Here is a 27,444-nt window from a genome sequence, read left to right as displayed (position 1 = left end):
TCTCCCAAGAATAACAGATGTCCAGAAAGGCCAAACAGAAGCTGGGATAACTTAAACTTTATTCCTCTTCACAGGCTTAAGGAAACTTAACATCAGCTGTCATGTACTCTGTCAGTATGTATTCCTGTACCAAAAATCATTCATGGGCACCTACTCAGTGCAGCCTCTCCTTTAACTTCCCTGTTTTGCTCAGCATTTTCACCACTCTTAGAAGCTCTGACCTTTCTTATTGTGGTCTTTATCACACTAATGTATAGATTTTGTTTTTGTTGTTACCCTTTTCATGTTATTGCCAGTTTGTGAGAACCTTTGTCTTGAAGGGATTGTGGGAATTGATCATTGTAGTTTTTCACCATCTTTGAACCTTGCACCTAGAAGTTAGTCAGCTTCTAAAACTGAATAATCAGCCTCTAAAACTGGATATTTACGTTAAAAAGAACAAAAAAGCCAATCAAACAAATTTAAAAAAACCCAAGCAAATGGGATTTCCCTGTACATTTATATTACACATCCCTCATATAGACAATGAGCTTGTTTAGGGGAGAGTCAGTGCTTTATTCATAGTTTTTCTCAGCTTCTCCCACAATGCCTGGTAATATAATAGGTTGTTGTCTAAATGGATAATATGTTATTACAGTAACTCTTCACTTATCTATACTTTTCATGTCACTTGCCTCTCTGAATCACATCTCAGAGTTAAGAAAGAAGCAATTCCACTCCTAGGAATTATCCCAAGAGAAGTGAAAATATGTCTATCCAAGGACGTGTTCAGAGCAGAATTTGTTATTCATGATAGCCCCGAATTGGCAGCAATTCAAATGCCTATTAACTGATGAATGAATAAACCAAATGTGGTGTGGACATTTAACAGAATACTACTCAGCAATTAAAAGGAGCAAACTACTGACAAATGCTACAACATGAATAAGTGAGGCCAGATGTAAAAAGCTACATACTGTATGATTCTGTTTTATAGGAAATGTCTACAAAAGGCAAGTTTATTGAGACTAAGCAAATTAGTAGTTGCCTCGAGCTTTGGAGTAACAGCAGGATTAACTGTAATGGGCACAAGGGAACTTTTTGGGATGATGGAAATGTTCTACAGCTGGATAGAGTGGATGGTTTCACAACTCTATAAATTTATTAAAATTATTGTTCATTTGTGATGGGTGAATTTCATGGTAAGTAAACTGTACCTTAATAAAGCTGTAAAAAAATGATTTTGAGCAACTAGAAATGGTATTCTAGAATAAATGAAGTTTATTCAGAGAAAGGCATTTTGGTTCTCCTGTGACCAAGCTTGTTGAGTCTGATTAGGCAAAATTGTAACAAGTGTATATTCTGACACACACTACATTAAAAGTTGCTCCCATCAGGAGCAAATGATAATTTATAGGAAGAAAAATGAAAACGCTTAAGTATAGCAGGCAAGGACCATTTAATGTTGTCAGATTATCTTGTACATGTCAGTAGCATCTGAGGCCATCTTGACATAAATAACTGTATAATTATCAATTACAGTGATGACGTCAGTAAGAAAAGCTTGATTTATGTCTTGTGTACTGGTTTTGAAAGTAGGTTACTCACATGTTAGAAAAGTTTAAAAAATTATTAAAATTGAATGTAAAGGGACTAGCCTATTTATTTTTCTATTTGTAATGGAAAATAGCGCCATTAAATGAGGTAAATTGTATTATCATTAATACAATGTGATGCCTTTTATACAAAGACTTTACACTTGATCAAGCCCACTGTACCATGATATATAATTAGTGATTTTGTAATACTGATGATAAAATTAATTTCAAGTTTGCTTTTACTTGACCATCTATAGCCAGAATCTTAAATTTCCAAAAATTTTAGCTGCAGCAAATTAATGTGTTCAGGTGGTAAAATAGAAATTATTTTAATCTATATTGCTGAACTTTATATTAATTGTTTCAACTACCTTTTGCCGCATAACAGATTACCTCTAAATTTTGTGGCTTAAAACAACAGCAGCTTGTTTCTTATGATTCTGTGAGTTGACTGGGCAGTTCCTCTGCTGATCTCACTGGTTCTAGGTTATAGCAGTGCTTTCTGCTGGTGTATTCTGGGGGATGAGTCCAGCTGGAACAGCAGGGATGCTGAGGTGCCCTCTCTCTATGTCATGTGATATCTCAGGCTTCTTCACATACAGCATTTCAGGGCAGTGTCCCAAAAAAGCAAAATCAGAAACTATAAGACCTTGCCCTAGACTTAGGAGTGACTCATTGTTGCTTTTGCTGCTTTCTATTGGTCAAGACAAGTCACAAGGCCAGCCAAGATAGTAATGCTGGGAAAATAGACAACATTGCTTAATGGGAGAGGCAGTAGAGTTCTATTGCAAGGAGACCTGGACACAAATTTTAATTTTTTTTCCTTTGCCTTTCAGTTCTTTTTTTTTTTTTTCTTTTTTCTTTTTTCTATTTTATTGCCTTTCAGTTCTTTAATAGAAAACTCTTTGTGCATTTCAGAATTAAACAGAAGACTAGCAATGTGAACTTAGAAAAAAAAAAACCTTAATTATAAAGTGAAAGGCTTGAATTAGATTTTTTAAAAGTCTAAGTCTGTGTAGTTGATTATAATGTAATTAAATACAAATGTTGTCTTTAGCTTGTCTCTACACTACTTTTATGTCATTGTATAGCAACTTGAATGTTGAAGTATACTGAAGAAGTGTTTCAAGTTTTGAAATCTCATAGACCTGTATTGGCATCTTACCCTTTCCTGGTCTGTTTCTGTATCTGCAAAATGAGGATTAAAATGTGTTTTGATTGAGAAGATGAAAACCGTCTGGAGATGGATGGTGCTAATGCTTGCACAGCAATGCAAATATGCTTAAAGCCACTGAATGGCACACTTTGAAAAGGTTAAAATGGTAAATTTCATGTGTATTTTACCACAATAAAGAAAAATGTACCTTGAAAACGTATTAAGAGGATTCAATTTAGTAACACTTCTTAAACACTCAGTAAATCGGTAATGCTTATTTTACTAGGCTAGTGTTAGGATAACTTTACTTTTTTTTTTTTTTTTTTTTTTTTTTTTGAGAAGGCGTTTTACTCGTTTCCCAGGTCTGAGTACAATGGCGCAAACTTGGCTCACTGCAACCTCTGCCTCCCAGGTTCAAGTGATTCTCCTGCCTCAGCCTCTGGAGTGGCTGGGACCACAGACGCCCAACCTGCCATACCTGACTAATTTGTGTATTTTTAGTAGAGACAGGGTTTCACCATGTTGTCCAGGCTAGTCTGGAACTCTTGACCTCAGGTGGTCCACCCACATTGGCCTCCCAAAGTGCTGGGATTACAGGCGTGAGCCACCACACCCAGCCTGGATCATACATTTTCCTAAAATATTTTTACTACCTTTTCTGAAATATTTCCAATGGAATCACTTCATGTATGAAAAAAGATACTACTAAGGATTTTAAATAGGATTCTGAGGTTCTTTTAAAACATGACTAATCTTTGTGTTAATTAGAATTTTCAGGTAATCTTAAGAGATCTGCTTATATTTGATATGCATATGTCGGTCTCTTTAGTTGCTACCCATTTCTTTTATGCTTTCCTGTGGTGGAAGGATGTAATGTGAAATCTTTTACCCAACCTTGGGGATTTTATTCAAGGGATTACATTTTTGAAACTCATTCAAGACATGAATTTATACCTACTATCAAATTCATTTATGATTAGCAATTAAATTTTGAAATTAAGGACACTCTTCATGCCTTTTATGTTGAAAAACTTGAGGATCTTTTATTGTTGTTTATAGTACACTTACTGTGCCAGTACTCTAGATGCCAGTACTCCAGGAAATAATACAAACTCCTTGCCTTCTTGGAATTTAAATTCAAGTTGGGTTGTTAGATAGTAAACAACTAAAATAAATACGTACTTCCTTTTTTATTTTTTTTTTTAATTTTTTTATTTTTCTCTGAGACGGAGTTTCGCTCTTGTTGTCCAGGCTGGAGTACAACGGGGTGATCTTGGCTCACCACAACCTCCTGGGTTCAAGCAATTCTCCTTCAGTTTCTCGAGTACCTGGGATTACAGCCATGCACCAGCATGCTTGGCTAATTTTGTATTTTTAGTAGAGACAGGGTTTCTCCATGTTGGTCAGGCTGGTCTTGAACTCCCGACCTCAGTTGATCTGCCTGCCTCAGCCTCCCAAAGTGTTGGCATTACAGGCGTGAGCCACAGCACCCAGCATGAATATATATTTTCATTGGGGGATAGTTGGTAGGAAGAAATAGAAAGCTGGGTAAGGAGTTAAATGGGGATGAGAAGATCATTTTACATAAGGATGGCCTGTGAAGAGAAATGGGGTGAGGGAGTAAGCTATGCTAAAAAATGGTGAAGAGCATTCCAGACATGAGAAGGAACAAGTGCAAAGGCTCTGAGGTGGGAACACACTTGGTGAATGTGAACACAGCAGAAAGACCAATATGAGAACTATACTGAGTGAGGTTGGAGGAGCACGAAAGGAGATGAGGTCTTAGAGATAGGTAAGGGCTTTGATTTCGACTTTATTCTGAGGCAGTGGTAAAGATTTTGTAGTTCTAATTGTGAGGTGAAACAGAGTTAAAAATGATTTTTGTATTGAAATAGTGTTAAGAGTTATAGAAAATTTGCAAAGTTAGTATAGAGAATTCCCATGTACTCTTCACCTGCTGTTAATGCTTGCATGACATCAGTGGGATCAGTTTTTTCAGTGTACTATGGTGGTTTAAAATGTTCGCTGTGGCCAGGCGCGGTAGCCACCTGTGATCCTGTGCTGCCTGTGATCCCAGGACTTTTGGAGATGGAGGCGAGTGGATCACCTGAGGTCGGGAGTTCCAGACCAGCCTGACCAACATGGAGAAACCCTGTCTCTACTAAAAATATAAAATTAGCCGGGCGTGGTGGTGCATGCCTGTAATCCCAGCTACTCTGGACGCTGAGGCGTGAGAATTACGGAGGTTGCAGTAAGCCGAGATTGCACCATTGCACTCCAGCCTGGGCAACAAGAACAAAACTTAGTCTCAGACAAACAAACAAACAAAAAAACGTTTACTGTGCTGCTGCTATGTAGAGAAGATTGAAGAGGCATGAGCACAAGTACAGATAGGATGCTACTGTAGGAGTCCACATGAGAGTTGATGACTAGGGTGGTAGCTGGGACAGTTTAGGCAGAGATTTATCCAAATAGCATCTCAGTACTCTCTTATTTTAAACAGCCTGGCCTAGAGTATCCTACTAAGAATGTGAACAAAGCATTCCTTGAAACCAAATTTCTATAGTTGATTGTTTTTAAAGAGGAACAAAATACTAGCAAAACTTAGATTGAAAAAAATAATTTATTATGAATAAGCAGTTTCAGTAACAAAAGAAGGTAATAATTGAAATGAGCAAATAAAAACCATACCTATGTTCCTTTGTTTTCAATGATTTAGCTCTGTAGGCACTGATTCCTTATAGTAATTTGCCAGTGCTTTTTCTTTGAAAGAATGAAATACTTTAGGATTTAGAATAAATAATAAATTTCAATCAATTTTCTAGATACTTATATTTGTGTGGAAAATGCTTCTTAATTGAACAAAGATTAATTACCAGGATTTTTCAGTATAGAGATAGGTTCTTTTCAATAAGCATGCCTGACGTTTATCCTGTTTATTTCCAGTTTTTACGTATTTTACTTGAATATTTAGAATAATGACCCGTAGCTAGAAATTTTAATGAAAGCATTATATAAAGATTTTGCAAAAATATTTGCATGTATCACATGAATATGCTTTTATAACTATTAATGTAGTGAGGCTGGCCACAGTAGCTTACGCCTGTAATCCCAGCACTGTGGGAGGCCGAGGTGGGATAATCACCTGAAATTAGGAGTTCGATACCAGCCTGGCCAACATGATGAAACCCCATCTCTACTAAAAATACAAAAAAATTAGCCGGATGTGTTGGTGTCTGCCTGTAGTCCCAACTACTCAGGAGGCTGAGGCAGGAGAATTGCTTGAACTCAGGAGGCGGAGGTTTCAGTGAGCTGACACTGCGCCACTACACTCCAGTCTACGTGACACAGCAAGACTCCATCTCATAAATAAATAAATAATTAGTGTAGTGAATAGTAGTAAATAATTAGTGTGGTGAATAAATAAATAATAATGTAGTGAATAGTTTTTTTTCACAGTAGTATTTTTCTAATGTTCTGTTATATAACTTCAATGTTACTGATCTATGTTCTTAAGCCATTTCCTGCTTTTTATTTACTATAAAACAATGAGATCAGTTGAATTAAGAAAACTTTGTTCTAGATATTAATACTTTTTGGTGGTATCTACTCTCCCTCACTTTAGGAACTAAAATGTAGCATTTTTGGTAATTGAAGCTAGAGAGTTATAGACTTTTTATTCTTCATTGTTATAGTTGACCTCTTTCACACAGGCTTTATGAAATTTATGTTTACTAAAATGGGGAACGTGATTGCATAAAGACATTAAGAGGATTGTGTGAGATGCCTGTAAAATGTTTGGAACAATCAATGTCTGACACATAATTCATACTCAGTAAATATCAGCTCTTATTAGAAATACTATGGATACTATTGGGGATTATTAAAGTTTTTTTTTTTTCTTAACAAGACTTCAAGTTAAAGTTTTATTCTTACTAATTCTGAAGAAGTATCTGCAAGCTTCCTTTGTTATTCACTTAATGTTTAATGTATAGCTTCTGGCTGTGAGGCATTGCTACAATTCTTATGTACGTAATCTTGGTTAGTTGTCCACATCAGCTTCCATTTTGTTGAGAAGTGTATTAGGCTGGAGATGCTAAGTCACTTAGTCATGGTTGCATAATAAGGTATGCTTTTTAGCATCACCTAGCAAAACATATCATCTAATACTGATAGTCTTTGAAATTTCTAATCTGATAGATGTTTGCATTGGTTACTTCCTTATAAGCAGAACTGTATGATATGGACTGGGGAAATTAAAACTTGAGTTTGGCACACTGTCTAATTGTGCTGGAGATAGCTATAATAGAAAGTGATAGCTGCTGTCGGACATTATACACGTTTAGAAAAGGGAGATGTTAGCATTGCAGGGAAGGAATTCAATCTGAAAATGGGGTTAGCATTTAAACTGAGAGCTTTAGGAATAGTGGGGTTTGGACATGTTTAAGTGGTGGGATTCTGACATTCCAATAGAGGAAACAGTAAGAAAGCAGGAGATTTGTATAGAAAATAGTGAATAGATTGTTTTGGCTACTGTATGTAGAGTGCGAATACATGTAGGGAAATGTAGATTGGAAAAGTACGTTAGGGCCTGATTGTAGAGGGCCTTGAAATCTTGACTCTTTTGAATTTAGGCATCTAGTAGTTGTTCAATAAATGTTTATAGCCAAGTAGAGTTTAGTCATATATGGCTTTGGGGAAAATAAAGTTGAATGAGGAAGTAGCCTGTGAGATTTTATTAAAAAGGAAATGATAGGCATGTAGAATCGTAGAACGAACACTTTCAGAAGGAGATGGGATTTCCAATCTTGGCTCTGTCATTAAGTGGTTGTAACTTTAAGAAGGTTATTTTAAGGTCTGTAAGTCTTAGGTTCTTAATATGGAAAATGAGGTTTGTGTATAAGACCATTTAAGGCTCATAGTAAGATGGTGACCATATTATTTATTGTCCAGACTAGGACACAGAAGTTGGAAGGAAAGGGGACACTATTACTAGGGCAGCTGAAATAAATTGGGATTATTAAGCCCAATATAAACCAAATTATACCCTTCATATTTTATTATTATGAATGTACTTTCACCTGTTGTATTTTGAAAGTCATGTTTAAAGTACTGAAAAGCGGGAAAAAGGACTAAGACATCAATTCTCTCTTTTTTTTTAATTCTTTTTTGCTTTTTTTTTAAACTTCAGTTTTCTGTGGAACTAAGACATCAGTTCCCAAAGTTTAATGTCAAATAGGGTAACAAGTATTAGCTTCATGTTTTTAGAGTAGTAATGATTAAAATGTACATATAAACATGGAATTGTTCTGAAACAGATTATGTTGTGCAAAATAGAATCAGCTACTCTCATAAATTAAACTAAAAATAGTCGCTACAAGTATATATCTTAATTTGCTGGCATTTGGTGGTAGTAATGAAATATTTCATTTGTGAATTTTTTTTTTTTTTTGAGATGGAGTCTTGTCTTTGTCACCCAGGCTGGAGTGCAGTGGCTTGATCTCAGCTCATTGCAACCTCCGCCTCCTGGGTTCAAGCAATTCTTCTGTCTCAGCCTCCCAAGTAGCTGGGATTTCAGGCATGTGCCACCATACCTGGCTAATTTGTATATTTTTGTAGAGACAGGGTTTCACTGTGTTGGCTAGGCTGGTCTCAAACTGCTGACCTCAGGTTATCCACCCACCACGGCGTCCCAAAGTGCTGGGATTACAGGCTTGAGTGTGAATATTTTCTAGTTAGAATTCTTTAAATGTCTTCAGGTACTGCAATATTTAGGGTGGTTTACCCAGTAATAGTAAGGTCTACCAGACTGCTGTGCTTACTGTTTTAAATTGGCTTTTTGTAGTTTAAAAAAAAAAAAATTCCTCTGATGTTAGGCTCACTGCTGAAAATTTTCTGACTTATCATAGTGGTCCAGTACAATTATGTATGGAAGCATCGCTCCCTTAATGTTCCTAAGTATAAATAAGAACTATATGAAGGCCTCAACATTGTATGGGCTTTGATAGCAAATCTGATATTTATTTTCTGGCTTTTTCATGTTCTGAATAAGCTACTCACACATTTAATAGGATAAAAGGCAAATTCAGATTCAGTAGGTCTGAGGTAGGCCTGAGAGTCTGCTTTTCTAACAAGCTCCTAAATGAGTGGGAGCAGCTATTCAATAGACTACACGCAAGAGCATCAAGGTTCTAGATCATTTATTAGAATTCTGAGAATCTTATAGGGCATTAAAAATAGCTAGATTCTTTTGGAAATTATATCAATAGTTGATTTTAAAAGAAAAATTGGGCTTTTGTAAATTATACAGTTAATTAAAATACTATTTGTCTTTCACATTTCCCTCTTTCATGTCTTAACTCTAGTTTTGCCTCTTTCTCATTTCTTTTTTGTTGTTGTGGTTTTTGCTTTTGTTTAATATATTCTTGTGTTTTGTGGATCTGGTCAGGGAACCGTTACTGTATTTTATGTTTGTATCTACATTTTATTTTGCATGCGTAACGTGGCTTTACCTGGATGTTCTTTTTGGTAAGTTCCAAATTTATATAGCATATTGTTTTTTTGTAGTATAAGTTGTGATGTTTTTCACCTTCTTTTCTCCCACTTCTAGTAATGTGATCATGCTCATGACTTGTTTTTAATTTTTTAAGACTTCATTTGATATTTTTTTTTCTAACACTTCCAGATTTTCCGTAATAGTAGTGCAATTTGGTACTAATCTGCTTTGATTTGTTTTATAGCCTCACACTGTCAGTGTTGATCACTATTAGCAGTTGCTGTCTCGAGTACTTTGGTTTTTTTAAAAAGCCTTAATCATCTAGAAATACTATTCTAAAAGCTTGTGCTTCCGTATGGCAGTCGTAAAAGAAGATAGTTTGTAGTAAAATGAAATACTTTGGTTCTCTATGAACAATGTGTTGTAATTTTGTTTCTACAGCAACAGCTTGCACAACTACAGAAAGAAAAATCAGAGATTCTGAAAAATCTGGCATTATATTACTTCACATTTGTAGATGTTATGGAATTTAAGGTATGTATTTTAATATATAATACTTAACGTTTCGGAAGTAGATTTAATGTTTACTAATTGTGTAAATTGCTCTGTCACTTGTAAATAATAAAATTGGAATTCTTCCAGAACTGAAATTTAAAAGATCCCTTGTTTGTTTGTGTTTTCTGAATTTAAACAGATTTATACAGATAAAAGATTGAAATAAGTATTTCTTTTCAGGACCATGTTTGTGAATTGTTGAATACTATTGATGTTTGCCAAGTCTTCTTTGATATTGTAAGTATCATGTCCAGTTATTCTCTTTCCAGAAGAGCTCAGGGGACCAATTGCTTTTTTTTAGATAGATTATATAACTAACACATAAAGTTTTAGCATTATTAATCTGCTTGTTTTATAGCTTTTAAAAAAAGTAAAGTGTATATTCTCTATATTTGTTTGGATTGTCATTGAGTATAAGTCTTGTACATATTGGGAAATACACCTTAACTTTAGAATTTTATTTAATAGACCCAATTTTGAAAAGTTAAGTGGATAATATTTTTGTAAAAGGCATACTTGATGGACTCTTTCTTAGTATGATAATTTTTGGATATAGGAAGTCAAAGTGAAAAATGTCTCCATTTAGTTAATGGTGAACTTTAAAAAGAGTAATTTTTTTCCTCTTTGGTGAGATTGGCATCAGTGTTCTTTATTGTTCTGGCTTTTATCCTTTTGAACTGTTACCAGTTGGAATATAGATCACAAGCTTTTTTTCTTTCATTCATAAAATTGGGTCAATCACAGAACTGTTATCTGTAACTCCCAAATTATAGACATGCTTTTAGTGAAAGGAATTAGATAGCATTTCAGAATGGGGGATAAAATAAATCCAGAAAATTAATAGCTGTCAGTAGCTTCTATGAAGATTTTGTATGTGTTTAAAATTTTAAGAAATAGGAAGTAGTTGAACTTGATTTTTTTTCTCCTAGACTGTAAACTTTGATTTAACAAAGAACTACTTAGATTTAATTATAACCTATACAACACTAATGATACTGCTGTCTCGAATTGAAGAAAGGAAGGCAATCATTGGACTATACAACTATGCCCATGAAATGACTCATGGAGCAAGGTAGATCTGCATTATAAAAGTCTTTCTAAAATTCTCAATTTGGGGGATTACAACTCATTGAAATTTGATATGTCTGTTTTAAGTGACCGAGAATACCCACGCCTTGGCCAGATGATTGTGGATTATGAAAACCCTTTAAAGAAGATGATGGAAGAATTTGTACCCCATAGCAAGGTAAGAGGTGGCTTTTAGGCATGTGAGAGAATAGGCATATAACATAGCATGAGGATGGATAGTTAGATAAAGTGATAAACTTCTTTTTTGAAAAATACTACAATGGGATATAAGTAATAGTTATGTGTGCTTTTATCTAATTATGGACCAGAGAACTAATTAATGAGATTCACAATAGTGTATAGAGACTCAAGGATATATTGATTGATTCATTATAGTTTTTTAGATTTTAGTTTAGCATTAAACAGTAGGATTTACCATATGGTATTTGAGAGTTCTGTTCTCATACCAATGGATTTTAATAGCAACTCTGCAAATTATAGTATAATATTTGGCAAGTTACTTAACTAACCTCATGGTACCTCAGTTTTCTTATCAGTAAAAATGGAATAACAAATAGTACTTATTTCATATCGTTCTTATGAGAATTAAATGAATTACTTCATTAAAAAGTGCAGAGGATTTGATAAGTTTTAGCTATATTATTATTGTCTCTTAAGAAAAAATGACAGGAGTTTTATGGAAATAATTTGAAATGACTATCTTTTAGGAGATATTACAAATAGTTCTTAATGAAATAATTTTGGTTGTAAGTAGTCTTGTCATTATGGATTCTCTGCAGAAGGGCTAGTTCACAGAACGGTAGTTTCTAAGCACTTCAAGGATATTTATAGGTATTTCATCCAATCTCATTATTTATAGCTAAAGATTAAGGGTTGGAGCAGTATCATGACAAGGTAAGTCATTTGTGACAATGGTGGCAAAACCAGAACTGAAGCCCAGGATACTAGAATCTTGGTCTACATTGATTGTTCTCTTTGAATGCTGAAAGTTAGACTATTTACCTTGTAGAAGCCTGTCTTTTTTCTTTCTCTTTCTCTCTCTTTTTTTTTTTTTTTTTTTTTTTTTNTTTTTTGAGACAGCATCTCGCTCTGTCACCCCAGCTGGAATGCAGTGGTGTGATCTTAGCTCACTGTAGGCTCCAGTTCCTAGGCTCAAGTGATTCTCCTGCCTCTGCCTCTGCCTCTGCCTCTGCCTCTGCCTCTGCCTCTGCCTCTGCCTCTGCCTCTTGAGTAGCTGGGATTACAGGCATGTGCTACCATGCCTGGCTAATTTTTTGTATTTTTAGTAGAGATGGTGTTTTACCATGTTTCCCAGGCTGGTCTTGAACCCCTTAGCTCAGGCAGTCTGCCCACCTCAGCCTCCCAAAGTTCTAGGCTTACAGGCATGAACCACTGTCCTCGGCCACTGTGCTTTTTTCTTGACATACAGCTAACACCAATAATTTTCTTTGAATTTTTTTTAGTCCCATGAAAATTCTGAAGGAATTCTTCCAGATTTGCATAGCTATATTATACACAAATTTATGTAGGTTTTATGTCTTGGAATTGGTTAAATCATAGTTTGCAAGAAGCTTGTGGATGGCATCAGTTTCAAAATTAAAAAAAAAAAAATCAGCATTTTAGATGGAAGTGTCAGAGTTCCTCAAAATGCTGAACAGTAGGTCATCTCCTATCTCTCATGTTAGTAGTGGTTTCCTACCACCTGGAACTGTCTTTTCTGTTCTTCTCTTTTCTCTTTGAATCCATTTTGGATTTTTCTCTAATCGTGGATGGTCTTGTTTTTATTTAGTTATTTTAGATTTGGTTCTTTCTCCATTTAGGTTTTGAAAATCTCCTTAAAGCCTCTTGGGTATCTTTTTAAGTTCTCTGTAGTCATTAGCACATTAACATATTCAGTATATAGTGGGATATTGATAATTACATAGGAGAATTATTCATTTGAATTAGACCAGTTATTTTCTAATCTTGATTTTTTTCTAATATTCCATGATACCTTAGAATTTTGATCAAACACTGTCATGTATTTGCCAGGGTTTGTTTTTTTGTTTTAGATTCATGGGGTACATGTGCAGGTTTGTTAAATGAGTATATTGTGTGATGCTGGGTTTGGGCTTCTAATAATCCAATTGTCAAAGTAGTGAACATAGTACCCAATAGGTAGTTTTTCAACCCTTATCTCCCTCCTTCCCACTTTTGGAGTCCCCAGTGTCTGTTGTTTCTTTGTGTCCACGTGTACCCAAGGTTTAGCTTCCCCTTATAAGTGAGTACAATCAATATTTGGTTTCCTGTTTCTGCATTAATTCTCTTAGGATAATGGCCTCCAGTTCCATCTATGTTGCTGCAAAAGGACATGATTTTGTTCCTTTTTATGACTGCATAGTATTACGTGGTGCATATGTACCACACTTTTTTTGGTTTCATATGTATTTTAGAATAGATTTTTCTAATTCTGTGAAAAATGACAGTAATTTGATTGGAATAGTGTTGAATTTTTAAATCACTTTGGGCATTATGGTTGTTTTAATGATATTGATTCTTCCAGCCCATGAGCATAGAATGCTTTTCCATTTCTTTGTGTTAGTTGTGATTTCTTTCAGCAGTGTTTTCTAGTTCTTCTCTTAGAGAAGTTTTACCTCCTTGATTAGGTGTATTCCTATTTTATTTTTTTGTGGCTATTGTAAGTGGGATTGCATTCTCTTTTTTTTTTTTTTTTTTGAGATGGAGTCTTACTCTGTCACCCAGGCTGGAGTGCAGTGGCACCATCTTGGCATACAGCAGCCTCCACCTCTCGGGTTGAAGCAGTTATCCTGTCTCTGCCTCCTGAGTAGCTGGGATTACAGGCGCCTGCCACCACACCCAGCTAATTTTTGTATTTTTAATAGAGGTGGGGTTTCACCATGTTGCCCAGGCTGGTCTCGAATTCCAGACCTCAGGTGACCTGCCTGCCTTGGCCTCCCAAAGTGCTGGGATTATACGCATGAGCCACCATGCTTGGACACAATTGTGTTCTTGAGTCCTCAGCTTGAATGTTAATGGTGTTTAGAAATACTGCCAATTTTTGTATGTTGATTTTGTACCCTGAGACTTTGCTGAAGTCATTTCGTTTTCTAGGTATAGAATTATATTGTCAATGAACAGAGATAATTTGACTTCCTTTTTTTTCTATTTGGATGCCTTTTATTTCTTTATCTTGCCTGATTGCTCTGCCTAGGACTTAGAGTACTATGTTGAACAGAAGTGGTGAGAGTACAGACATCCTTGTCTTGTTCTAGTTCTTAGGGGAATGCTTCTAGCTTTTGCCTATTCAGTATAGTGGCTGTGGGTTTGTCATAGATGGCACTGATTATGGCTGTGGGTTTGCCATAGATGACACTGACTATGGCTGTGGATTTGTCATAAATGACATTGATTATTTTGAGGTATGTTCCTTCAATGCCTAGTTTGTTGAAGGTTTTGTCATGAAGGGATATTGGATTTTATCAAATGCTTTTTCTGTATCTATTGAGATGATTATATGGTGTTTTTAAAACTTTGTTCATGTGGTTAATCACATTTATTGATTTGCTTATGTTGAACCAACCTTGCATCCCAGGAATAAAGCCTACTTGATCATGGTGAATTAACTTTATGATATCCTGCTAGATTTGGTTTGTGAGTATTTTGTTGAGAATTTTTGTGTCTATGTTCATCAGAGTTATTGGCCTGTAGTTTTCTTTTTTTGTTGTATTTTTGCTAGATTTCATTCTTTGAAAGAAATGAAAATAGTGACACAACATACCGAAACCTCTGGAATGTGGCAAAAGCAGTGTTAAAAGGAAAGTTCTTGGCACTAAAAAGATGATAGAAAAAGCTGAAATTAATAACCTAACCTTGCACTTAAAGGAACCAGAAAAATAAGAATGAACTAAACCTAAAGGTGTCATAAGAAAATAAATAACTAAAATCACAGAAGAGCTAAACGAAATTAAGACCCAAAAACCATACAAAGGATCAACGAAACAAAAAGTTGGTTCTTTGGAAGGATTGTCAACAAGGTTGACAGACTCCTAACTAGATTAACAAGGAAAAAAAGAGAGAGGATCCAGATACGCACAATCAAATGAGAAAGGTAATATCACAACCAATCCCACAGAAATATAAATGATCCTCAGAGACTACTAGGAACATCTCTGTACACATAAACTAGAAAATCTAGAGAGGGAATAGTAAATTCCCATAACACACAATCTCCCAAATTTCCCAGGATTTCAAAAAATTAAGTTAACATAATTTAATTTTAAAAACATTCTTAGTTGGCTACATCAGAATCACTTTGTGTAGCTTAATAAAATGATAGATCCTTGGGTTCTGTTTCCAGAGGTTCAGGTTCACTAAATTTCAGTTGGAGCCCTGTATTCTGTATTCGGAACAAACTTCTCTGGCATTCTCTGTGCAGTCAGGTTAAAGAATCACTCTTTACAGAATTTTTAGGAAGCAAGGATTAATAGCAAAGGACTTTTATGAAAGCAAGCAAGAAACAGTTGAGATGAAACGTTAAATACCTTGAAAATTAAGCTGTAATCAACAAACCAGTTGGCAAAGAGAAGTAATTTATTAAGATGAGGTACAGTGGATTATTTTTATAAGACATTCTTTAGAGAATTGCAAAGCATGTTGAGTTTTATTAACACTTAGCCATATTACCCTGAAATCTTTTTCTTTTAGAACTATCAGAAACTATCAGAATGGAAACTTATGTCTTGACAGAAAGATGACAGTAGGCTCCCTATCCCTTTTGGAATAAAGATCCCAACATTACCACATATTTTAACCTTTAAGAAAATAACATGAATTTCTGAGCTAAGCTTTTGCTCAAAAATGCAGAATCTGTGTAGCTTTTATAAAACTTATCATAAAAATTCTAGAGGAGAGGAGCCACAACTCAACTCAGGTGTTATAAGGAACATGGCTGTAATTAGGCCGTGTTGTTTTATGATGGTATAGTTATAAATGCAAAGCAATTGTAGCTGGAATATAAACAGAAAAGGAAAAAAATTCTTCAGCTTTCTTTTTCGTGTTTTAATTAGTCTCTTTCAGATGCACTAATTTCTCTTCAAATGGTATATCCTCGAAGAAATCTTTCAGCTGACCAGTGGAGAAATGCCCAGTTACTGAGCCTCATCAGTGCACCTAGTACAATGCTCAATCCTGCGCAGTCTGACACTGTATGGTTCTATTTTTCTATTTTGAATGAAAATAAAGTGATTTTAAAAAAATAATAGTTAAGCAATGCTGTTGCAGTTTGTTTCTAATTAGTATTAGCTTATTAGTTGAAGTTCATTATAAAAGTAATGTTCATTACCTAAGTCATATAGTTCAGATTTTTTAGCTTTAGAGTCTTAATGAAAACTGATGTTAAATTAATATGATGAATAGTAGGAATATTTTTTTCTTTAAAGTTTAAAAATTTGTTTTGCTTTTCATGGTAGAAAAATCTGAAGATGTAGAAAAGTATAAAGAAAAAAAATCACCCCAAATCTCACCAAGTAGAACCAGGTGACAAAATCATTGTTATATTCCATTATGCTTTTTTCAATCTTTTCTCTGTATTTATGAACATAGGTGTTACTACACATATGGAAAATACATACATATAGCTACTGATTTTGGTGAGGCAGTGAGCATCCAGATACATACATGTCTTTTAACTTGCCTAAAATTTTATCTTTTGGAATATTGTTAACCTTGAAATAGGCTTGAGAAATTGATAAGTTGTCATTTATCAGATTAAACAAAGCAACAGTGTTTTTTAAAGAGAGGTTTGAGGGTATGCAGATGTAAAAGGGGCATACTTCTCATTGTCATTTATTGACTGCAGGTTTCAGTATAGGTAATAAAACTTTTATCCAACTCTTCAAATCTGTTCTGGTAGTATTTGGGCCAAGAGTTGGGTAGTAAGTTATCAGGAGAAAGGGAGGAGAGTGGTTCAATATGGAATATTTTTTAGAATTTCTTTTAACTGACAATGTATATATTCTCTTTTTAAGATGCCTTGTGAATATCTCTCTTTGGATGCAATGGAAAAATGGATTATCTGTAAGTAAAATGGGTTAGTTTTGTGATTACTCCTCAGATTTTATGTTTTAAAGAAAAAAGCAGGTGACATTGTTACTACCTCTGTACTTAGCCCTGTGCCATCCCGTCTATGTCCATCACCTCTTTCAGTCCTCATATTGATCCCGTCAGAGTAGACAGTATGTTTGTTTGCTTGTTTTGAGATGAAGTCTTGCTCTGTTGCCCAAGCTAGAGTGCAGTGGGACAGTGTCAGCTCACTGCAACTTCTGCCTCCCATGTTCAAGCAATTCTGTCTCAGCCTCCCCAGTAGCTGGGACTCCAGGCAGACAACACCACGCCCGGCTAATTTTTGTATTTTTAGTAGAGATGGGCTTTCACCATGTTGATCAGCCTGGTCTCGAACTCCTGACCTCAGGTGATCTGCTGCCTCAGCCTCCCACAGTGCTGGGATTATAGGCGTGAACCACTGTGCCTAGCCAGGTAGTCTGTTTTAAAGTTGAGGAATCTAAAACTTAGGCTACACAGATAGTGAGTGACAAAGACAAGGTAAAAACCCCGCCTAACACCAAGACTCATGGGCTACATTATATTACCTTTCAACATAACCTTCAAAACTAAATTTTGCTTTTTCTTTTAATGATTATTTAAATATCATGTCTCTTCACTTAAAGTTTTTTATTTTAATTTACTTCAGTTTGTATAATAAATGACTCATATGTTTGGCAGTTTTTTAGATGCATAGGAGATAAAAGTACCAGCTTCTGCTCTTAAGAAGCTTACAAACTGTGGGAGAAATAGACACAAGCTTTTTTTTCTGGTTGTTTTTTTTTTTTTTTTTTCCCATCATTTTATTGTGAACATCAAAAGAAGAGTTGAAATAATTGTGGACTGAACACGCATAAATCTACCACCAAGTTTCTATGACTTCTAATAGCTTGTTGTATTTGCTTTTAAGGTGTTTATTTATTCATCAGCTTCAAAAGAGATTTTATTTATTTAAACTTTTAGATTCATGGGTATGTATGCAGGTTTGTTACATAGGCAAATTGCATGTCATGGGGATTTGGTGTACAGATTATTTTGTCACCCAGGTAATAAGCATAGTACCTGATAGGTAGTTTTTTCATTCCAACCCTTAGGTAGATCCCGGTGTCTGTTGTCCCTTTCTGTTCTTGTATACTCAGTGTTTAGCTCCCACTTATAAATAAGAACATGTAGTATTTGGTTTTCTGTTCCTGCCTTAGTTTCTGAGGATAACAACCTTCAGCTCCATCCATGTTGCTGCAAAGGATATGATCTCATTGTTTTTTATGGCTTTGTACTATTCTGTGGAGACACACGGGTTTAATACAGAATGAGAATTTCTATAATATAGATAAATTCCTCCTACTCACCCCTAGGCTCATTGCTACAGGGGAGTCATTTTGAAGTGTTGGTGTTTTTTCATTCTTACAGGTTTTGTTTTTGATTTATTAACCTTTATTGGCCCTCCATACCCTGGGGTTCTGCAACCAGAGATTCGGTCAGTAGCCAATTAAAACATGGGAAACATTTTCACAAAGGCCCAAAAAGCAAAACTTACTGCGTAATGAGTACTACAATGAGTTCACACAAATGAAGTGATGTGTAAACATTGTATTAGGTATTAAAACCAATCTAGAGGTGATTTAAAGTATGCAGGAGGAAGTGCGTAGGTTATATGTAATACCATTTTATATAAAGAACTTTAGCATCCACAGATTTTGGTATCTCTGGATGGTACTGGAACCAGTCCCCTGCGTTGACAGATGACACTATTTGTTGACTTTTTATTACAGTGTTTCTCAAATTATGTTGAAGGACCCGTTTTTCTTCTTTAATATTTTTTGGATTGATTCTTTAATAAAATAAAGAAAATGAATTGCTAGAATTACCAGAAGAGTGAAGTAATAAAGACATAAAACCCAAGCCCATAGTTTTTATTACTAGATTCAGTCTAATAGATTATTAGGTTTCTACTCAGAAATCACTGAAATTTTTATGAAAATTTCTAAATACCCTGTTCCAATACTTAGTCTCATTATGGACTGATGCTTGGAGTGTGTTGTTTTTCGTATGAAAGAGGAAGAATTTAACACTACTATCTGCCCTTAGCTATTTTTATTAATTATTTTATTTGTTACATTTGTGATATTTATATTTCCTTCTATAAAGATAATTGAGATTCTCATGCTTTGTCTCATAATTGATTTAGAAAATCAGCTTTCAGAATTTTGGTCTTGCTCAATTGTGCGCTGATTGTTAGTTGTTTTGTGTTTATGGATGTACAGCTGAATAACTGAGTTAATTAGTAGAGTTAGCTGTCATAAGTGAGTTCTGGAGTTAGATAGGATTGTTCCCCCTGCCCCAACTCTTTACCTTAAATGGGAATACTTACAGCATGGGTTTGTGTAATGAGCTGGCAAGCCGATCAGGAAGCAGGCTACCCTAATGGGGAATACATAGGCATGGAGAAGGCAGAATTGGGATAACCACTATTGCCAAAATAAGGAATGAGTTTTACTTCTTTCATGTATTTGAACCCTCAGTAGAGCTAATATAAAGGTCAGGAGTTGCCTCAAATTCTGCACTTCTTTTTTTTGGAACTACTACCCAGACTAGAATTTTTCTTTAGTAGATAGTCTACTTTCTTTGGAGCTTTGTTGTGGATTAGTTCAAAGTGTGGTTCCTGAACCAGCAACATCAGCATCACCTAGGAACTTCTTAGATATGCAGAATCTTGATCCCTACCCAAGATCTACTAAGCAGAAACTCTCTGGATAGATGTTAACAATCTGTTAATGTACTGTCTCAGTGATTCTGGTGCAAGCTGAAGTTTGAGAATCGCTGCTCTAGATTATAACCTGATGCTAAGAGTTGTGCAGGATGTAGGATATTGAGGACTTAGAGACTTGGACTACAGTTATAAAATTAATTATCCTAATGTTTATTTTAGGGTTCATTTTTGAGTCTGTTGAGTAGACTTGGGAGAATCCTTGGGAAAGATTTTTTTTTCTTTATCTTCAGAGTTTTGAATTACTAATTTCTGCCTTTTTTTTTTTTGTATTGATAGTCTAATTTTATCTGTTTTCTGCCTTCAAAGATTTTCTTCAACTTTCTTGTCTGAACTTGGTCTTCTAAGAGCTTCTTTTAAATTTTTAAATTTTTTTTTGTCCTTTCATCCTAACTTTCATCAAGGAGATTAATGTGTAGTTTAATTAATAAGTCATCCCCCTAATCTTGGGCAACTTATTTTACTTTATTTTTTGAGTCTTGCTCTGTTGCCCAGGCTGGAGTGTGGTAGCGCCATCTCGGCTCACTGCACCCTCTGCCTCCCGAGTTCAAGCAGTTCTCCTGCCTCAGCCACGTGAGTAGCTGGGATTACAGGTACCTGCCACCACACTTGGCTAATTTTTGTATTTTTAATAGAGATGGGGTTTTCACCATGTTGGCCAGACTAGTCTCGACCTCAAGTGATCTGCCCCCCTTGGCCTCCCATAGTGTTGGGATTACAGGTGTGAGCCACCATACCCAGCCTGGGAAATCTGTTTTTAAATTCATTTGCCTTTTTTGGTCCATTCTAAACAAATAAATATACTTTAACTCGTAACACATATCTTAAAAACAAACACTTTGATAAAAATTTTCAGAAAAACTTTTGTATTAATAGTAGCAAGTATTTTGTAAATATAAGTATACAAAGAGATGGAGGACACTAAGTAAAATCTGATTTCACTCAGGATTAGGGTGGAAAGTCAAGTACCTAAGAGGAAAATGTTTTATAAACAAAATTTCTCTTGAGAGTTCTTTAATCTTTCATACATGTATTCTGTTTCTTTGATTGTGTGCCAGATTGAATAATTGGCATGTTTTTGGGGCCCTGTTATATGAAAAATATTTTTGTATAGTTCAAGTGAAAGCAGTTAAATATACTTCTATGTGTATTATGATATATGCCTACTTACAGAGTTAGCTTGATTCTGTAGTGGCTCAAGAAGGAAGCTTGAGTTAAGAATCAAAAGATAAATGCTAAGTATTATGTTAAAGTGTCGAGATAGTTGTACAGTTATAATAGGAGCTAAAACATGGGAGTGATTATTGAGAATCGTAGGGAAATCTGAAAGAAAATGGGATTGGACTAACTGGCCCACTGCAGAACCTCAATTATGGTAGACACTGAGTAAATGTTTCTTGAATGAAAGTTGAGGTTTTACATCCTAGTATAGAAGACTAGAAAGGATATCAGTAAGCATATATAAGATTATACATTTATGTAAGATTTCCAGATTGATAACAAAAGGTAAAAAAGATATTTAGAATTCATGTAATAGAGAGCAACTTAATGTATTGAAAGAATATTAGACTTTGAGGATGAATGCTTGGGGCAGAGTACTAGCTTTATTACTTTAATAGTGTTTTAGTGAAGTCAATGACCCTTCACTCCTTCAACTGTAAAGAAGCATATGGGCAAGGTGCAGTTGTTCATGCCTATAATCCCACTTCTTGGGGAGGCTGAGGTGGAAGGATTGCCTGAGACCAAGAGATTGAGACCAGACTGGTCAACATAACGTAAAACCCCATCTCTACCAAAAAAAAAAAAGAAAAGAAAGAATACCACTTGCCTTGTCTACTATGTAGGATAATCATTTGAAAACATATATTTGAGAAGACTTAATAAACTATAAATTGCTATTAAAATGTGAGATGCTGTTACTTTATGATTTATTCTTGATTTAGGAAAGTAGATTCACTATATATATATATACATATATGTATAAATAAAATTTTATTTTTTTGAAATGAGCCATCTTGGCTCCCTGCAGCTGCCTCCCGGGTTCAAGCTATTCTCCTGCCTCAGCCTCCTGAGTAGCTGGGATTACAGGTGCCCGCCACCTGTATTTTTAGTAGAGACAGGGTTTCCCCATGTTGATCGGGGGGGTTTTGAACTCTTGACATTATGATCCACCTACCTCAGCCTCCCAAAGTGCTGGGGATTAAAGGCATGAGCCACGGCATCTAGCCCCAAGATAAGCTTTATTTTAAGTTATTGTAACAAGTGTAACGATTACTGCATTATATGTTAATTAGAAATTTCTGATCTTTGGCTGAAAATATTTTATAAATATTACTTTTATTAAAATGACTTGATTCATAACCCAGAAGTGACATTTTTTTTCCCTTTTGTCAGTGCAGGTTCAAATAACTGGTTTTGCAAAATACAGGAAATTATAATTGGAAAAGAAACATATTGTTACCATGTTTTCTACATAGGTATTGTTACTGTCACTCAGAAGTCTCAATTTAGTGATTGTGGTTACATTTCTGTATTTTTCAAAAGCCACCCTTTTCACCAAACTTTGGAATACTTTTACATTTGCACTTATATTTGCTTTTCTTTTTGTTTAAAGTTGGCTTTATTTTGTGCCATGGGATCCTAAATACTGATGCTACAGCATTGAACCTTTGGAAGCTAGCTCTTCAAAGTAGCTCTTGCCTCTCTCTCTTTCGGGACGAAGTTTTCCACATTCACAAAGCTGCAGAAGACTTATTTGTAAACATACGAGGGTATGACATTTTCATTTATTTTGTCTTTTTTGGAGAAGGGTGAGTGAGTTATCTTTACTGAAGTTTTGGGGATAAAGAAGTAGTCATACCATACAGGAAGATGTAGCTTATGCCATCTGACTTTGGTCCCAGGAAGTTGTTTTTAACAGTCATCCTGATAGGTAACAATCATATTTTTTACAGGTAGCTTCACATATTTAAAAAAAAAAATGAGGTTATCTGCCTTTTCAAAACATTTATTAGAGAAGGAAGATATGTCTTCTTTTGCAAGTCATATATGATTGTAGATGTAAACGTACCATATACATTTAAGAGGTTTAAAATTTTTAGAAGTGTTATTTTAGGCTAGAGTACACTTGTAAAAGTATATGAAGCAATCAAAAATACTTAATTGGATTAATTTTAGCAATTACAGAAGTCATACCACTGCACGTAGGAAACTATGTTGTTTTTATTTAAATAATAGAAAGTATTCCACCTGATTTATTTTTATTTACTTTCAGTTAAGCCAATAATGATCTGAAATGTGTTTCTTGGAAATTTTTAATAGCTTTATTTCTCTCCACTCGAGATTGTGTAGCCAATATATAAAAGCCAAATTGAACTCAGACTTGTTGCCAATTATGAAATCTTTTAAAAATACCTAGAATCCCCCCCGTACTTATGTTGGATATTTATGTTGGGCTTGCTAGCTTCAGATAAAAATGAAATTTGCCCACATTTATTTCACATCCAGTTCAATAATGTCTGAATGAAATTGAGATGAAATAAAACTTCTAGATATTTAAAAATAAAAATAAGTCTGACACTAAATTTAAGCCAATATATCTCACATTTTAGCATACATAAGAATTACCCTGAAATGCAAATTGAAATCCAGGTTCCTGAGCAGCACATCTAACCTCCTCTGTCTGTATCTTGGAGAGGTTAAAGGCATCTCCCCTTTTCTTCCCTAATAGTTTATTGAGATAAAATATACAAACAGAAAAATACATATATCTTAGTTGTATAACTCATTGACTTTGCATATGAATACTCCTGCATCACCACCACTTAAATCAAGATGTAAGAAGATTGCCATCATTTCTGGAAAATTCTTTTGTTTGTCTTTCTAGTCAGTACTGCCATGCCTAATCACCACTCCCCCCACTCCTTTCTCAAGTGACTACAGTTCTGATTTCTGTCACCATACTGATATTCTGAGGCCAGTGATCTGTCAGTCATATGATAAATAGTGCCCTGTGTACTTTTCAGCTCTTATTTTAGATGGTGGAGTACCCTGAAATATTATATGCAAGGTGGGCTTTGTCATTTTCTAATTGATTTAGATTGAAAATCATGAAACTTATATTAATATCATATATTAGCATACTGACAAACTGATTGTGGAATCATATTTAAATATATATAAATTTTTAAAACCGGTTAACCTCTGTATATTGAGTGAACTTACATATGATGCAAGTACATTTAGTGGCACCATGAAACCAGTTGTTTTTGTTATGCTTTATTAGTGAGAAATTTATCATTTGAGAATCTCTATTTAAAGTTGTGAGAAGTTTGTGTTTTTAATTTGTAAATGACGTCCAGTTTAAAATATGAATTTTCATAGTCAAACCATAAGTATAAAAGCTTATTAATTATAGAGGGTGATGATTACAGAATTATAATATTTTGAACATTTGCTCAAAGACTATGTAAATCGTAGAGAACTTAAGTGTAGAAGTTGAAGTTTATTTTAGTGTAAGGGATTTTTATTTATTATTTATTTTTGAGATGGACTTTTGCTCTTGTCACCTAGGCTGGAGTGTAGTGGTGTGATCTTGGCTCACTGCAACCTCCGCCTCCCAGGTTCAAGTGATTGTCCTGCCTCAGCCTCCTGAGCAGTAGGGATTGCAGGCATCCGCCACCATGCCTGGCTAATTTTTATATTTTTAGTTGAGATGGGGTTTCACCATATTGGCCAAGCTGGTCTTGAACTCCTGACCTCAAGTGATCCACCCACCGTGGCCTCCCAAAGTGCTGGGATTACAGGTGCAAGCCACCACACCCAGCCATAGTGTGAGAGATTTTTAGATAAGTTGTCAGGAAGATATTTTTTCTTTAACAATTTAGGAATTTTGATTTTTTCATATCTATTTTACGGTGGCATCTTTAAGCTGATTGATGTTGGTGTTGTTCTTTTAATTAAATGTTTTTTTATTTGAAAAATAAGATTTTTTTAAAAATACAGATTAAAGTCATACATAGTTCTCTTAAAAATAATTTAAAGTAGGCAAATGCTTTCCTGCCTCAGTTTTCACCATCACAAAACGTTTATATCCAAACAGTCACTACTTTTGATCACTCATATATGGCCTTTCAGAATTTTTTTATGCTTACGAGATAGCCTTGATTAAAAAGTCAGAAATTATAGCTTTGTCAGCACTTTAGATTTTTGGAAGCTGATGTTAATTGCATCAGAAGTATGATTTCAGTGTCTCCATTGGGGATTAAGGAAGTAACAACATTTAATAAAATAAAAATCTACATTGTGATGTTTAATTTTATTGTTGGATTTAATATAATGTGACTTTTTTTAGGAAGACTTGACTAGACATCTAAGTGCTAGGAAAAGGTGTGGGTAGATTCTTCTGTGAACTTCCAGTTTGAGGGCTAGTTTTTAAATTGATGTTGTCATTTTTAATTGACTTCTAGGAGTAGACTTACTCATTTTGACAGTGATTGATCAAATTAAACTGATTTTCTAATTTGTTTTGCACATAGCTATAATAAACGTATTAACGACATAAGAGAATGCAAGGAGGCAGCTGTGTCACATGCGTAAGTAGTTTTATTTTCTTTGTGGTAGTTTTAATCAAGAAAAATTCTTAAAGCATTTTGTTGAAGTGAGTACAGATTAATAGTGTGCAAGATGTGGTAGTAGAACAGGGGGACTTTCAGTCATTGAGAAATATTAAGTAGATAGCCTCTTTTAAGTGATTTTGAAGTATTGATAAAATGCTATACGGAAGTATTACACTTATTTATAAGTAAGGACTCTTACTTTGGGTAATAATCACACTGCCACTATGGTCTGCATACCAACATGATTTTTGTACTACTACATGAAAATCAATATATCCTTATAACTCTTCCAGATAATAATTTACTTTTTTTTTTCTTTTAAGACTGACTCTTGCTTTGGCACCCAGGCTGGAGTGCAGTGATGCCATCTCAGCTCACTGTAGTCTCTACCTCCTGGGCTCAACCATTCTCCTGCCTCAGCCTCCTGCCTAGCTGGGATTATAGGCACCTGCTGCACATGCCCAGCTAATTTTTGTATTTTTAGTAGAGACAGGTTTTCACCATGTTGGCCAGGCTGGTCTTGAACTCCTGACCTCAAGTGATCAGCCCACCTCCGCCTCCCAAAGTGCCGGCATTACAGGCGTGAGCCACCATGCCCAGCCAATATTTACTTTTAAGAGGACAACTCTTCCCAATTTTAGTTTCTTATGTTAGTAAATGTATAGATGTCCTGAGAAATTAGTGTATTTTAAGACTTTGAACAACTTTCTAGTTTTCTCATAAAATAATTCTAAATAATTTGATATTTCACTTTAATTGTTATGTATATGATATACTTAATGTAGAATATTTTCTCCAATGAACTTAGGTAATATATAGTAAGAATATATCTATCAATATTTCTGTATAAGGCAGAGAGAAGACAATCATCACTCCATAGATAAAACTGTAAAACTACGAGAAATTTTAGAATTTAAGTTTAGGCTATAAGATAGATATTGGGAATGTAAACCATCTTTACTCGCTGTATCTCTGCTATATCATTCATCATTCATATTTTATTGACTTCAATGAAATACATGTGCTTAATTTTTTTAAAAAAATGATTTCTAGTGCAAATAGCATACTTTGAAGTTTGTTAGAATTCCTCTCTAGACTTGCAGAAGTGCACGTAATTATTATTTCTATATGGAATAGACCCTACTATAGGCAGATAAATATATATAGGCATAGCTATCTTTTGTAAAGATGTTTTCCAAGTAAGGTATTGTTATTTTCTTTCTGTTTATTAAATTATAGTAAGCAGTAGTAACTTCTAGGACTAATTACCGTGCCAGGCCCAAGTGCTTTATAGACATTATATTCCAATAAACATCACAGACTGCTTATAGTAATCCTGTGAAGTAAAATAATCAAAATAACATTTGCTCATTTTCTTTTTGGAAATGACACGATGACTTTACTATTGTCAGTGAAAAGAGCTTGTCATTGAAATTAAAGTAACATGAAAGCACTATATATCAGGCATCATGGAAGATTGTGCATCTTTTGAGAACAGGTGTCATCATACTTACTCTTTAGACAAGAAGCTGAAACTTAGAGTTGGAACCTCAGGTCATGTGGAGAGAGCATAGATTTTAAATTGAGTCCTCTGAAACTGATCTACTGTGTCACAGTGAAATTACTAGTGTTGGGTATTCTTTATACTTGGGTTTTTGGCATATGCATCATTCATACACACACACACACACACACACACACACACGAGCAGTGTGTATTTTGTGTAGTATGAGGAGTTGTAATACTTAGAACATTTTCTGATTTTTTTCTTTCTGGTAATAGGTGAGAAAGTTTTCTAATCTTAATTTAAAAATACCTAGTATATGAATATTTATGATTATTCCTTCCTTTCCTCATCTTTCTATTTTTGAACAGGAGTGCCAAATAGATCTCATCCCAATACCTTTATTGACTGTAGCTCTTATGTATTCAGTTTTGTATATTTAATAGTAATATACTTAATAAGATTATAACTAGATATTTATTAAGTTTTATTTATTAATTTCTATGTGGAAGTGACAAAAATATATACAGTAAGTCAGTTCTTGCCTTCAAGCCTTCAAGGAATTTTTTTTTTTTTTTTTTTT

At 34.7% G+C, this 27,444-nt stretch overlaps 1 protein-coding gene across 1 annotated transcript in view; it reads left to right on the top strand.

Annotated features, from left to right (window-relative positions):
- The window catches only part of NCKAP1 (NCK associated protein 1), a 112,181-nt gene that overhangs the window by 27,176 nt on the left and 57,561 nt on the right, over positions 1-27,444 (top strand). The window contains exons 4-12 of the mRNA XM_017532643.2: positions 9,671-9,763; positions 9,965-10,021; positions 10,714-10,856; positions 10,940-11,030; positions 15,940-16,077; positions 16,900-16,948; positions 22,354-22,510; positions 25,277-25,333; positions 26,453-26,468. Coding sequence (XP_017388132.1) covers positions 9,671-9,763; positions 9,965-10,021; positions 10,714-10,856; positions 10,940-11,030; positions 15,940-16,077; positions 16,900-16,948; positions 22,354-22,510; positions 25,277-25,333; positions 26,453-26,468 — 801 coding nt within the window. The remainder of the gene's footprint in view (positions 1-9,670; positions 9,764-9,964; positions 10,022-10,713; positions 10,857-10,939; positions 11,031-15,939; positions 16,078-16,899; positions 16,949-22,353; positions 22,511-25,276; positions 25,334-26,452; positions 26,469-27,444) is intronic.

Source organism: Cebus imitator, unplaced genomic scaffold (genome assembly GCF_001604975.1).
Source record: "Cebus imitator isolate Cc_AM_T3 unplaced genomic scaffold, Cebus_imitator-1.0 Scaffold78, whole genome shotgun sequence".
In the NCBI taxonomy this organism is placed as follows: domain Eukaryota; kingdom Metazoa; phylum Chordata; class Mammalia; order Primates; family Cebidae; genus Cebus; species Cebus imitator.
This window is presented reverse-complemented; position numbering and strand designations above follow the sequence as displayed.